The sequence below is a fragment of the Artemia sp. Qi Xiang Cuo genome, chromosome 18 (genome assembly GCF_049724085.1).
Source record: "Artemia sp. Qi Xiang Cuo chromosome 18, ASM4972408v1, whole genome shotgun sequence".
In the NCBI taxonomy this organism is placed as follows: Eukaryota; Metazoa; Arthropoda; class Branchiopoda; order Anostraca; family Artemiidae; genus Artemia; species Artemia sp. Qi Xiang Cuo.
Window position 1 is genome coordinate 6,131,529 of NC_142811.1, and position 15,762 is coordinate 6,147,290.

At 29.9% G+C, this 15,762-nt stretch overlaps 1 protein-coding gene across 1 annotated transcript in view; it reads left to right on the forward strand.

The window, feature by feature from the left end:
• The first annotated feature begins 12,625 nt into the window (after window positions 1–12,625).
• LOC148941146 (guanine nucleotide exchange factor DBS-like) overlaps window positions 12,626–15,762 on the forward strand; it is a 269,621-nt gene continuing 266,484 nt past the window's right edge. Inside the window, exon 1 of the mRNA XM_089103905.1 lies at window positions 12,626–14,737. Within this exon, the coding sequence (XP_088960031.1) occupies window positions 13,930–14,737 (808 nt within the window). The 5' untranslated portion in view covers window positions 12,626–13,929. The remainder of the gene's footprint in view (window positions 14,738–15,762) is intronic.

Sequence of the window (15,762 nt, forward strand, 5' to 3'; positions counted from 1 at the left end):
CATTGCTAGAAAGTATTCAATAGCTTAATTGAAAAGTAACGATAGATTGACATTGTGAATTGACCTAGCTTTACCTCGCCGATGTGGTCTGTATAATACGTAAGTAACTTTTGAAAAATATTGTCAATTTAAAAAGAAAGGGCTGAAAAGTGTTCTGCGGGGGGTGGGGTTCATAGCGGGGTGAGTTGCACGAGGGTTCAGATAATGAGGAAACAGGTGCATGGCGGGCGTTCGGTTATACCCGGGTTCAGGTACACGGGGAGCTCAGGCCCCCGGGGCGTCTCCCTTTTTTTTTTTCGTCAATAGGGCTCCCTTTGTTAAAAATCACTTTTTATTATGAGGCTTTGAGCATTTGGTGTCTAGATATTAAAAGTAATGAAATTTAGCACGGAGGTTCAGTTGTACAGGGGTTTCAGTTATACAGGGGTTCAGTTACATGGGGGTTCTTTGTGTTAAATAAGTAGTTTTTGTATCTTTTAAAAGAACTTTACGGGGATTGAGAGACTCAGTTGCCTAATTCCATGTGATTTTTCTTTACTTGATGCTCATTAAAAACGAAATTTTTGTGTTAAATAAGTAGTTTTTGTATATTTTAAAAGAGCTTTACGGGGATTGAGAGACTCAGTTGCCTAATTCCGTGTTATTTTTTTTACTTGATGGTCATTAAAATCTTAATTTTTCTGTTACATATGTATTTTGTGTATCTTATAATAGAGCTTTATGGGGATTGAGAGACTCAGTTGCCTAATTCCGTGTGATTTTTCTTTACTTGATGGTCATTAAAAACGAAATTTTTGTGTTAATTTAGAAGTGTTTGGAAATGAAAAAATAGATATAATGTGATAGAGAGACTCAGTTTCATAATTCCGTGTGATTTTTCTTTACTTGATGGTCATTAAAAACGAAATTTTTGTGTTAAATAAGTAGTTTTTGTATCTTTTAAAATAGCTTTACGGGGCTTGAGAGACTCAGTTGCCTAATTCAGTGTGATTTTTCTTTACTTGATGGTCATTAAAAACGAAATTTTTTTGTTAAATAAGTAGTTTTTGTATCTTTTAAAAGATCTTTACGGGGATTGAGAGACTCAGATGCCTAATTCCGTGTGATTTTTCTTTACTTGATGGTCATTAAAAACGAAATTTTAGTGTTAAATAAGTAGTTTTTGTATCTTTTAAAAGATCTTTACGGGGATTGAGAGACTCAGTTGACTAATTCCGTGTGATTTTTCTTTACTTGGTGGTCATTAAAAACGAAAATTTTTTCTTAAATAAGTAGTTTTTTTATATTTTAAAAGATCTTTACGGGGATTGAGAGACTCAGTTGCCTAATTCCGTGTGATTTTTCTTTACTTGTTGGTCATTAAAAACGAAATTTTTGTGTTAAATAAGTAGTTTTTTTATATTTTAAAGGATCTTTACGGGGATTGAGAGACTCAGTCGCCTAATTCCGTGTGATTTTTCTGTACTTGATGGTAATTAAAAACGAAATTTTTGTGATAAATAATTAGTTTTTTATCTTTTAGAAGAGCTTTAAGGGGGTTGAGAGACTCAGTTGCCTGATTCCGTGTGATTTTTCTTTACTTGGTAGTAATTAAAAACGAATTTTTTGTTTTTAATTAGTTGTTTTTGTATATTTTAAATGATCTATACGGGGATTGAGAGAGTCAGTTGCACAATTCCGTGAGATTTTTGTTTACTTGTTGGTCGATAAAAAAAAAAGTTTAGTGTTAAATAAGTAGTTTTTGCATCTTTTAAAAGAGCTTTACGGGGTTTGAGAGACTCAGTTGCCTTATTCCGTGTGGTTTTTCATTACTTGGTATTCATTAAACACGAAATTTTTGTGTTAAATAAGTAGTTTTTATATCTTTTAAAAGAGCTTGAAGGGGTTTGAGTGTCTCAGTTGCCTTTTTCCGTGTGTTTTATGTTTAGTTGGTGGTCGTGAAAAACGAAATTTTAGTGTTAACTAAGTAGTTTTTGCATCTTTTAAAAGAGCATTAAGGGGTTTGAGAGACTCAGTTGCCTAATTCCGTGTGGTTTTTATTTACTTGGTAGTCATTAAAAAAAAAAATTTAGTGTTAAATAAGTAGTTTTTGTATCTTTTAAAAGAGCTTTAAGGGGTTTGAGAGACTCAGATGACGGGTTCAGTGTGGTTTTTCTTTACTTTTTGGTCATTAAAAACGAAATTTTTTTGTTAAATAAGTAGTTTTTGTATCTTTTAAAAGAGCTTTAAGGGGTTTGAGAGACTCTGTAATGCACTAGTTTTTCAGTAAATACACTCAATATCCTAAAAGTGTTTAATTCAAACTTTTTAAAACTTCGAAATTTTTCAACTTTATTTATTTTTTTCTTTCTGTACATAACTTAAAATGTCAAAATATTCTTACAGTTCTAACAATTGCGCTATGTGATTTGTCAGAGACTCGATGTGACTTTCACACTGTCATTCTATGACCGTTTATTGACAGCGCTCTGTGATTGGTCAGAGACACGATGTGACTTTCCCACTGGTATTCTATGACTGGTTATTGACACAACCTAATCTATTGCATGTATTAAATCAGTATTTTTTACGCAGTGGAACGATAAACACATAAGTCATATCTTTAAAAAAAAGTGAATCTTTATAATTTTAATAAATTTTTTTTAAAAAAAAAGGTTATTTTAGCATTGAATGCCTACAAAGAGAAATATTTAAACTTTTAAACAAGTACATGTGGTAGCACTATTGGAAATGTATGCATGCATTGTCATGACAGTAAGGAATTAAATTTCTTTGGAATACCGAAAAAATTCAACTCTTATGTTGGTGGTTATGCGAGATTGAGATCTCCAGAGATGATAGCACTCAAAGAGAATGCAAACATAAAAATAATCATTTATGATAGATGACAACTCATTGCTACTATTGCAGTTAACACATTACCTACTGATATATCCAATCGTCACCTTTCGGGTATTAGCATTCAACGGAAGATCAATAAAAGAAAGGCCTACTCTTCTAATAATATCGTAAACAATATCTTGTCTACTTGCAGAAACTGTTACCTGTGTAAAAATAATGTTATAATATACAGAGAAATTGACAGAAAAATAAAAAGGGCATTGTCAGAAAATATCACGATGGAATATAAAGATGAATCGATGAAAAACAAAGCATCAGCAAACGTTACTGACATTGGTCAAACAGTCATTGAACCAAATAATACCAAAGACGAAAATCATATTGAGCCTTTTGATGAGACACCAGTAAAAATTGTGTATGACTCAAAATGGAATAATGATTATTCTACTGATTACGAACTAAGAGAAGACAATAGCTATAATATCAAGAGAGAACATGGTGAACTATTTTATGGAACAGATTCAAAATGTCCAAAGTTAATTGTTGATATTAATAATGTATCATAATATATTTATTGTATTAATATTCTACATAGCATTATTTCATTAAAAATATATTTTGCATTACATTGTTATGTGTTCATTATTTTTAGAGTAAGCTAGCATATCAAACGTTTAGAATGTCTAATAAAACGTCGGAGATGTAAGAAAAGGAATTTGCATACATCTATTGTCAGACACATGGGGACAAATTTTTCTTGAATTCACCTCCTGGATAAATAAAAAAAGACATTTCATTCAAGAAATTATGACGAAACTCTAAGTAAGCTACAAACTCTGTCTTGAAGGTACCTCATGGATACACAATGCAGAAATTTCATTTAAGAAATTATCAAAAATTGTAAGTAAGTAGCAAATTCTTTCAAAAATATGTTAATACGTTTAAGCAATAAATATCTTTAAGCCTAACCCGTCTTTATTCTTTAGAATAGTTTTATTCATTTCATTAAATTATGAAGAAATTGTAAGTAAGTAACAATAGCTTTCTTGAATTCGCTTCCTGGACACAATACAGATATTTAATTCAAGAAATAATAATAAAATCGCAAGTAAGTAATAAAGTCTTTATTATTTTCCCCTATTGGATACACAATACTGAAATTTAATTCAAGAAATTATGAAGGAATTCTAAATAGGTAACACACTCATGTTACCTCATGGATACACAATGCAGAAATTTCATTTAAGAAATTATCAAAAATTTTAAGTAAGTAGCAAATTCTTTCTTGAATTCGCCTCCTGGGTAAATAAAAAGACAGTTCATTAAAGAAATTATGAAAAAATTGTAAGTAAGTAGCAAATTCTTTCTTGAATGTTCGAGAAATTATGACAAAATTCCAAGTAAGTAACAAACTCTTTATTGTTTTCATGACTTAGATACACGTTGTAGAAATTTAATTCAAGAAATTATGAAAAAATTCTCAGTAAGTAGCAATTTCTTTCTTGAAGTCAACTCGTGGATACACAATACTTAAATTTCATTTAATAAATTATGAAAAAAAACAATTTCTTTCTTGAAGTCAACTCTTGGATACACAATACAGAAATTTCATTCAAGAAATTATGAAAATATTTATAAGTAAGTAACAAACTCTTTTTGTTTTCACCTCTTGGATATACAGTACAGATACTTCATTCAAGAAATTATGAAAAAATCGCAAGTAAGTAACTTTTTTTTTTCTCTTTATCAAAAACAATTTTCACTTAGCTACACTATTTAGAAATTTAATTCAAGAAATTAGGAAAAAAAATTCTCAATAAGTAACAATTTCTTTCTTGAAGTCAACTCATGGATACACAATACGTAAATTTCATTCAAGAATTTCATGACTTAGATACACTATTTAGAAATTTGATTAAAGAAATTATGAAAAAATTATCAGTAAGTAGCAATTTCTTTATTGAAGTCGTCTCTTGGATACACAATGCGTAAATTTCATTCAAGAAATTATGAAAATATTTGTAATTAAGTAACAAACTCTTTATTGATTTCACCTCTTGGATATACAGTACAGATACTTCATTCAAGAAATTGTGAAAAAATCGCAAGTAAGTAACTTTTTTTCTCTTTATCACACACAATTGTCACTGAGCTAAATGATGTAGAAATTTAATTCATGAAATTATTTAAAAATTCTCAGTAAGTAACAATTTCTTTCTTGAAGTCAACTCTTGGATACGCAATACGGAAATTTGATTCAAGAAATTATGAAAAAATTGTAACTAAGTAGCAAATTCTTTCTTGAATTTACCTGCTGGACAAAAAAAAAAGAAATTTCGTTCAAGAAATTATGACAAAATTCTAAGTAAGTAACAAAATCTTTATTGTTTTCAAGATTTATATATACTAAATAGAAATTTAATTAAATAAATTATTAAAAAATTATAATTATAATTAGCAAATTATTTATTTATTTCACCTTTTTTAAAAAAAAAAAAAAAAAAAAAAAATAAATTTCTTTAAAGAAATAATTAAAAAATTATAATTAAGTAACAAAATTTATTTTTTTAACAAGTTATATATAAGATTTAGAAATTAAATTAATTAAATTATTAAAAAAATTATCAGTAAGTAACCATTTCTTTCTTGAAGTTAACTCTTGGATACACAATACGGAAATTTCATTCAATAAATTATGTAAATATTTGTAAGTAAGTAAAAAAATGTTTATTAATTTCACATCTTGGATATACAGTACAGATACTTCATTCAAGAAATTATGAAAAAATCGCAAGTAAGTAGCTTTTTTTTCTTTATCACAAAAAATTTTCACTTAGCTACACGATGTGGGAAATTTAATTCAAGAAATTATGAAAAAAAATTTTCAGTAAGTAACAATTTCTTTCTTGAAGTCAACTCTTGGATACACACAATACGGAAATTTCATTCAAGAAATTATAAAAAATATTTGTAAGTAAGTAACAATCTCTTTATTGATTTCAACTCTTGAATATACAGTACAGATACGTCATTCAAGAAACGTGATTAAACACGTTTTGAAACTACATGCTATTTGTATGCCTTTCCTTGGCACCTTTCCAAACGAACAGGTATTCCCCACTGGTTCCTACACATTGCAAAAAAGTGAGCAGTACGAAAACTCCACGTTTTCAACCAGACTGGTTTTTAGGGACCAATACGGAGAGATATGCAAATTCCACACAGCTTTATTTCATTTTTTTAAGGTACATTTAGACGAAGTTCCGTCCCCCCCCGTAACTACGACAAAATGAACCATAAAAAAATGAAATAAAGCTGTGTCGAATTTGCATATCTCTCCTTATTGGTCCCTAAACAACCAGTCTGGTTGAAAACGTGGAGTTTTCGTACTGCTCACTTTTTGCAATGTGTAGGAACCAGTGGGAATCCCTGTTCGTTTGGAAAGGTGCCAAGGAAAGGCATACAAATAGCATGTAGTTTCAAAACGTGTTTAATCACGTTTCTTAAATGAAGTATCTGTACTGTATATTCAAGAGGTGAAATCAATAAAGAGCTTGTTACTTACTAACAAATATATTTTATAATTTCTTGAATGAAATTTCCTTATTGTGTGTATCCCAGAGTTTAATTCAAGAAAGAGATTGTTAATTACTGAAAATTTTTTAATAATTTCATGAATTAAAATTAAAAAATAGTTTATCTAATTGAAAATTGTTTGTGATAAAGAAAAAAAGCTACTTACTTGCGATTTTTTCATAATTTCTTGAATGAAGTATCTGTACTGTATATCCAAGAGGTGAAATTAATAAATAGTTTGTTACTTACTTACAAATATTTTAATAATTTCTTGAATGAAATTTCCGTATTGTGTATCCGAGAGTTAACTTCAAGAAAGAAATGGTTAATTACTGAGAATTTTTTTAATAATTTAATTAATTTAATTTATAAATAGTTTATATAACTCGTGAAAACAATAAAGTTTGTTACTTAATTATAATTTTGTAATAATTTCTTTAAATAAATTTATTTTTTTTTTTTTTTTGTTTATACAAAATGTTAAATCAAGAAAGAAATTTAAAAATATAATTTTAATTTTTTCAAAATTTATTTTAATAAAATTATAGTTCGTATATATAAATCGTTAAAAAAAAAAATAGTTTGTTACTTACTTAGAATTTTGTCATAATTTCTTGAAATAAATTTCTTTTTTTGTTTGTCCAGCAGGTAAATTCAAGAAAGAATTTGCTACTTAGTTACAATTTTTTCATAATTTATTGAATCAAATTTCCGCATTGCGTATCCAAGATTTGACTTAAAGAAAGATATTTTTAATTAGCGATAATTTTTAAATAATTTCTTGAATTAAATTTCTAAATCATTTTGCTAAGTGATAATTGTTTCTTATAAAGAGAAAAAAAAAGTTACTTACTTGCGATTTTTTCAAAATTTCTTGAATGAAGTATCTGTAATGTATATCCCAGAGGAGAATTCAATAAAGATTGTTTTACTTACTTACAAATATATTCATAATTTCTTGAATGAAATTTTCGCTTTGTGTATCCAAGAGACGACTTCAAGAAAGAAATTGCTACTTACTGAGAATTTTTTCATAATTTCTTGAATCAAATTTCTACATCGTTTATCTAAGTCATGAAATTCTTGAAAGAAATTTCCGTATTGTGTATCTATGAGTTGACTTCAATAAAGAAATTGTTAATTACTGAGAATTTTTTCCTAATTTCTTGAATTAAATTTCTACATCGTGTAGCTAAGTGAAAATTGTTTTTGATAAAGAGAAAAAAAGTTACTTACTTGCGTTTTTTTAATTATTTCTTTAATTAATTATCTTTACTGTAGATCAAAGATTATGAATAGAAAATTGTGATGTACGTGCGTGCAATATTTTAGTAATTACAATTAATTATGTTCATTAGTCTGTTTCAAATTTCTTTTTTAGTTAAATTAATAGTTTTTTTTCATAAATACCGAATATTAAATCTCTTCGTTTTCATAAAACATAGTCAGTACATACAGTCATTGCTCATGAATTGAATTATTTTAGTAAATTATTTAATTAAATTTATAAAAAGTTTATATAATTAATGAAAACAATAAATAGTTTGTTACTTACTTGTAATTTTGTCATAATTTCTCGAACATTCAAGAAAGAATTTTCTACTTACTTACAATTTTTTCATAATTTCTTTAGTGAACTGTCTTTTTTATTTAACCAGGAGGCGAATTCAAGAAAGAATTTGCTACTTACTTAAAATTTTTGATAATTTATTAAATGAAATTTCTGCATTGTGTATCCATGAGGTAACATGAGTGTGTTACCTATTTAGAATTCCTTCATAATTTCTTGAATGAAATTTCAGTATTGTGTATCCACTAGGGGAAAATAATAAAGACTTTATTACTTACTTGCTATTTTATTAGTACTTCTTGAATTTAATATCTGTATTGTGTCCAGGAAGCGAATTCAAGACAGCTATTTTTACTTATTTAAAATTTCTTCATAATTTAATGAAATGATTAAAACTATTTTAAGGAAGAAAAACGGGTTAAGATTAAAGATATTTATTGCTTAAACGTATTAACATATTTTTTAAAGATTTTGCTACTTACTTACAATTTTTTGATAATTTCTTAAATGAAATTTCTGCATTGTGTATCCATGAAGTAACTTCAAGACAGAGTTTGTAGCTTACTTAGAGTTTCGTCATAATTTCTTGAATGAAATGTCTTTTTTTATTTATCCAGGAGGTGAATTCAAGAAAAATTTGTCCCCATGTGTCTGACAATAGATGTATGCAAATTCCTTTTCTTACATCTCCGACGTTTTATTAGACATTCTAAACGTTTGATATGCTAGCTTACTCTAAAAATAATGAACACATAGCAATGTAATGCAAAATATATTTTTAATGAAATAATGCTATGTAGAATATTAATACAATAAATATATTATGATACATTATTAATATCAACAATTAACTTTGGACATTTTGAATCTGTTCCATAAAATAGTTCACCATGTTCTCTCTTGATATTATAGCTATTGTCTTCTCTTAGTTCGTAATCAGTAGAATAATCATTATTCCATTTTGAGTCAGACACAATATTTACTGGTGTCTCATCAAAAGGCTCAATATGCTTTTCGTCTTTGGTATTATTTGGTTCAATGACTGTTAGACCAATGGCAGTAACGTTTGATGATGCTTTGTTTTTCATTGGTTCATCTTTATATTCCATCGTGATATTTTCTGACAATGCCCTATTTATTTTTCTGGCAATTTCACTGTCTATTATCACATTATTTTTACACAGGTAACAGTTTCGGCACGTAGACAAGATATGGTTTACGATATTAGTAGAAGAGTAGGCCTTTCTTTTATTGATCTTACGTTGAATTCTAATACCCGAAAGGTGACGATTGGATGTATCAGTAGGTAATGTGTTACCTGCAACAGTAGCAAGGAGTTGTCCTCTATCATCAATGATTATTTTTATGTTGGCATTCTCTTTGAGTGCAATCATCTCTGGAGATCACAATCTCGCATAACCACCAACATAAGAGTTGAATTTTTTCGGTATTCCAAAGAAATTTAATTCCTTACTGTCATGACAATGCATGCATACATTTCCAATAGTGCTACCACCTGTACTTGTTTCAAAGTTTAAATATTTCTCTTTGTCGGCATTCAATGCTACAATAACCTTGTTATGTAAACACACTTTATTAAAATGTTCCATCTTCACTTTTTTTTAAAAGATATGACTTATGTGTTTATCGTTCCACTGCGTAAAAAATACTGATTTAATACATGCAATAGATTAGGTTGTGTCAATAACCAGTCATAGAATACCAGTGGGAAAGTCACCTCGTGTCTCTGACCAATCACAGAGCGCTGTCAATAACCAGTCATAGAATGCCAGTGGGAAAGTCACATCGTGTCTCTGACCAATCACAGAGCGCAATTGTTAGAACTGTAAGCATATTTTGACATTTTAAGTTATGTACAGAAAGAAAAAAATAAATAAAGTTGAAAAATTTCGAAGTTTTAAAAAGTTTGAATTAAACACTTTTAGGATATCGAGTGTCTTTACTGAAAAACTACTGCATTACAGAGTCTCTCAAACCCCTTAAAGCTCTTTTAAATGATACAAAAACTAATTATTTAAAACATAATTTTAGTTTTTAAAGAAAACCAAGTACTCAAATACAAAAATGAAAAATTCAACTGATTCTATCAAAAACCTTAAAGATATTTTAAAAGATACAAAAACTACTAATTTAACACGAAAATTTAGTTTTTAATGACTACCAAGTAAAGAAAATCAACACGGAATTAGGCAACTGAGTCTCTCAAACCCCGTAAAGCTCTTTTAAAAGATGCAAAAACTACTTATTTAACACAAAAATTTCGTTTTTAACGACCACCAAGTAAACAAAAAACACACGGAAAAAGGCAACTGAGTCTCTCAAACCCCTTAAAGCTCTTTTAATAGATAGAAAAAACTACTTATTTAACACTAAAATTTCGTTTTTAACGACTACCAAGTAAGGAAAAAACACACGGACTTAGTCAACTGAGTCTCTCAATCCTCTTAAAGCTCTTTTAAAAGATACAAACAATACTTCTATAACACAAAAATTTCGTTTTTAAAGACAACCAAGTAAAGAAAAATCACACGGAATTTGTCAACTGAGTCTCTCAATCCCCTTAAAGATCTTTTAAAAGATACAAAAACTAATTATTAAAAAAAAAATTTTCTTTTTTAATGACAAACAAGTAATGAAAAATCACACGGAATCAGGCCACTGAGTCTCTCAAAACCCTTAAATCTCTTTTAAAATATATAAAACTACTTATTTAACAAAAAAATTTAGTTTTTAATGAACAACAATTAAATAAAAATCACACGGAATTTGGCTAATTAGTCTCTCAATCCCCGAAAAGATCATTTAAAAGTTACAATAACTACATATTTAACACAAAAATTTCGTTTTTAATGACAATCAAGTAAAGAAAAATCACACGGAATTAGGCAACTGAGTCTCTCAATCCCCTAAAAGCTCTTTTAAAATATACAACAACTACTAATTTAACACAAAATTTTCGATTTTAATGACCACCTAGTAAAGAAAAATCACACTGAATTAGGCAACTGAGTCTCTCAATCCCCGTAAAGATCTTTTAAAATATACAAATACTACTTATTTTACACAAAATTTTGGTTTTTTTTGACCATCAAGTAAATAAAAATCACACTGAATTAGGCAACTGAGTCTCTCAATCCCCGTAAAGCTATATTAAAATTTAAAAAAACTACTTTTTTAAGAAAAAAATTTCGTTTTTAATGACAAACAAGAAAACTAAAATAACAAGGAATTATGCAACTGAGTCTCTCAACCCCCGTAATGGTCTTTTAAAAGATACAAAAACTACTTATTTAACACTATAATTTCGTTTTTAATGACCATCAAGTAAAAAAAAATCACACGGAATTAGGCCACTGAGTCTCTCAATCCCCGTAAAGCTCTTTTAAAAGATACAAAAACTACTTATTTAACATAAAAATTTCGTTTTTAATGACCAACAAGTAAAGAAAAATCACACGGAATTAGGCACCTGAGTCTCTCAATCCACGTAAAGCTCTTTTAAAAGATACAAAAACTACTTATTTAACAAAAAAATTTCGTTTTTAATGACCATCAAGTAAAAAAAAATCACACGGAATTAGGCAACTGAGTCTCTCACTCCCCGTAAATATCTTTTAAAAGATACAAAAACTACTTATTTAACACAAAAAATTAGTTTTTAATGATCATCAAGTAAAGAAAAAACACACGGAATTATGCAACTGAGTCTCTCAATCCCCGTAAAGTTCTTTTAAAAGATACAAAAACTACTTATTTAACACAAAGAACCCCCATGTAACTGAACCCCTTTATAACTTAAACCACTTTACAAATTAACCTACTTGATAAATTTAATTACTTTTAATATATAGTCACCAAATGCTCCAAGCCTCATAATAAAAAGGTATTTTGAAAAAAGGGAGCCCGTTTTACGAAAAAAAAAAAGGGATACCCCCCGTGCAACTGTACCCCCCTTGTAACTGAACCCGTGTATAACCGAAATCCCTCCGTGCAACTGTATCCTCTTTAACTGAACCCGCGTGCAACTCACCCCTCTATGCAACCCACCCCCCACAAAAAAAATTTAATCAATTTGTTTTTTAATTTACAATATTTTTAAAACGTTACTTACGTATTATAAAGACCACATCGGCGAGGTAAAGCTAGGTCAAGTCACAATGTCATTCTATCGTTACTTTTCAATTAAGCTATTGAATACTTTCTAGCAATGTCCCTTGTAAGCGTCTACGCAAATATCTTTTCGCAAATATCTTTTCGCAAAAAAAATTCGCAAATCTCGTAAACTAAATAATTAATTACCCTTTTAAAATGCATGTCTCGTTATATTAATTAAACCCCATAAACTAATAGCAAAGTTTTTAAAAAAAAAAACCCTACTAGTCAACGTAAATATGAATGATCACAGATTTAACATAAAAAAAAAAAACCGCAAACACAGGCTGTGGTACTATATGCTTTAAGCGAGCATTGTAGAATACTGGGCTTATCACCAAAAAGGCAGTGAACTTTGAAATTGCGTCGTTCCTATTGGCAAAGAGTGTGATGACCTGTAACTACTAGAAAAACCTGTTTGTACGGGGGCGCAAGCAAATTCAAAAGACCTATTCTACTGACCAGTTAATTATCCATGCCCTAAAATTGCTGATAAAAGAAACTGAAAGATATCTATAACTTGATTCTGCTATTGAATTAGCTTTGCTAGCGATCACAATGCAAAGTTTTATAAGTAACTATTGTGCTCATGCCTTTTTGTTTCAGGATGAATACGTGATTGTAAAAAAACAGAAGTGTTAATGCTCAAATGTCTATTTTGTATATTTGAAATTTTGAGCCAACTGGCTAAAGATTCAAATTGAGGTACTAAATGTGAAATATAAAGAACCAGTTAAAGCTGACTATTCTAATATAGGATATAAACTATACTAGTACATATAAAGCATAGACTACCTAAGTATACTGAGAAAAAATCAATTCTAGTTGCTTCTGTAACTACTGTTATATTTTCACATATTAATAAGAACAAAAATATATCGCAGTTTTCAAAGAAATAACTTTCATCGGTTTAAGTATCTTTATCCCTATAAATATAGTGAAAGAAAACAATACTTAAAGTCGATATTTTGTTTTGTGCGCAAGTCAAATTTTATAAAGTCGAAATTCCCGATTTTACTGCAATTTTATTTGCTGATTGATAAAAGACAAATAACAGCACTAACTCATTTGACTTCAAATCGACATGGATTTCTTTGATAATGATTTTCATTTATATATGTGGAATTGGAACGACTTTAATTAAGCAAAAACCGTTCCTTTTTGTGGTGAACAGAGAGGTTTTTGGCCTATTGAATGTGGTTAGTGTTCGAAATTGTATCTAAAGAGCAAGCAACATTAAAAAGCAGGATTTACACTTTGTGATCGTTGTGCGAGGAACATTGCTAAAATAGAACAACGTGATTAATGCGCATGACGTACGGTTAAAGAGTGCGTTAAGTTTGAGAGGATTATTTGCGCTTAATTGGATACAACTTGCGCCTGAGTGAAACATTGCGGGAATAGTGGTATACAGAGTAAGACCTGTTATATTGATAGTGCAGGAATTAGACGAAATAAGTACAGCATTTATGTGAGAAACGTCCGCTGAGAACGTGAGCAACGTCAAAATTTGGAAAGTAACACTAAACATAAGTTTTACGTGCAAAATTAATGAGAATTACCTGTAATCTGTTTTAGTGGTGGGATTCAGAACGTAGTTTCCAAAAATAGGAACTTCTAAAAACGGTGCTTGCCAGAACATGGAATACTTTTCGAAAAAACGAATCACAGAACATGTGAATAAAGTACCTTTAAATTTAGTGCTGAATTAAAAATAATCTCGCTATATTCAGTTTGTTTTATTGACGTAAAAACCATATTTTTGGAGAATGGGGAATATAAGTGGAAAAAATAATGATGTGGACTCTGACTTAGTACATGAAAAGAGGGAGACGACTCCACAACCTCAATATGATTCAAGCTACTTTACAGACGACTTTGAAAGTCTAGATTCTTCTATTGATTTTGTGCAGAAAGATTCTGGAGATGGTTCCCTAATCGGTCAGATCTCTACTGCGGGAAGTTTTACACCATGTCAAGCCTTCCAGTCTGATATGCGACGGCGGACCCAAATGTTTCTAAGTTTCCGAAAACCAGCTAATCCAAAACACTCCAGACGGAATTCTTGGGACTTCAATTTGCTTCACAAATCCGGCTCCAGCTTATCTCTTGTGCAATCGAATCTTAAAAGGATTACAAGTAAAATATCAATAGGATTAGGGATATTTGATGACGATATTCTTAATTGTGAAGATGGAATTATTCAGCAAAAAGGTGACTTGCGGAGAGCAAAGTCTATGCGATGTACCTCTGAAGACAATGAAAGACAAGAGAAGATTACAAAAGGGCATAAACGGCAACATTCTATTTCCCTTCCACGTGGCTGTGAATTTAGTAGTTCAACGGAAAGTATGCTTTTTAAGGAAGAGAACAAATCTGGGCTTGTCAGTCCAAGAATATCACAATTAAAACGTGAAGGGAGGCAACATTTTCACAAAGAAATGAAAGAAAAAGAAAAACCCAACCAAGTTTTTCTTGAAAGACATAAAGAGGTTTTCATCTGTAATCCTATGAAATCAGCTCCTAGTTATGTCAGAGTTGGGCGGTCAGGGAGATGGAGCCTTCGTTTGACCCAAGGTAACATATTTTTTTTTCTGTTTAATGCAACTTTTATACAACCTCAACCTCTATCTTTTAATACAACCTCAACTTTTTCAAAATTACTCTGTGAATCGTGTTACTGAAAATATGTAACTAGGTTTGTATGCAGGGACGTCAATTTATGAATATGTAGGGAAGGGGGCAAAGTGTGTTTCTCAGAATCTAGGGGAGGGGTAATTATAGACTATTCAATTCACGGCATAGGCGTTATTAAAGATGGGTTCCAGAACCCAATTTAGCGTTAATGATAATTGATTATTTGTTAAAATTCTCATTCCAAGACAACGGCAAACAAAAAATTATATCCCAGTTTGTATTAATATAAGGGAAGAAGGGACCGGGGATCATTTCCGTTTTGCCTATATCACAGTTTACGGGTTAGTATTTGTTCGGTGCCCATTGAAGTCTGTTTGTTTTGTATCGGTACTTATGGGTCATTATGTATATTATTTGGGCTACAAATTCTTCCTATTAGGGGGGAGGGGGTAAAGTAAAGTGCTTTACGGATGATATAAGTAATCCTATAATTCTTACTTGTATGATTCCTAAAAGCGCTTCACTTTACTTTACCCCAATCCCTAATCCGCTAATATACAGCCCAAAGTATATACTTCCCATGTATTTTGCCATATGTGACTGTTTTGTTTCAAATTAATACACGTAAGCGGCTAAAAAATAAATTTTAAATAGTGGCTGAGATCATGAACTGGGATATTAGTCCCTTTTATGCATTATAATCGTTTTAGGGGCTAAATTTGTTATTATCTCCGAATTTAGGCTGAAGGTAAAAACAAATAATTAATGCTGATTGAGTCTTACAGCAAACCCTAGACCCACCTCTGAAAGCATTCTGTAATTTATATCCATTTATACCGCACCATAGGAGGGGAATTAGAGCAGGGTCTCCAATAGGAGGGGCATGCTGTATTTGTTAGGAATGTCGTAAAATTTTGTATTTCATACACATTTCTGGTCAGTTGTTGGGCCAACTTAAAAGAAGA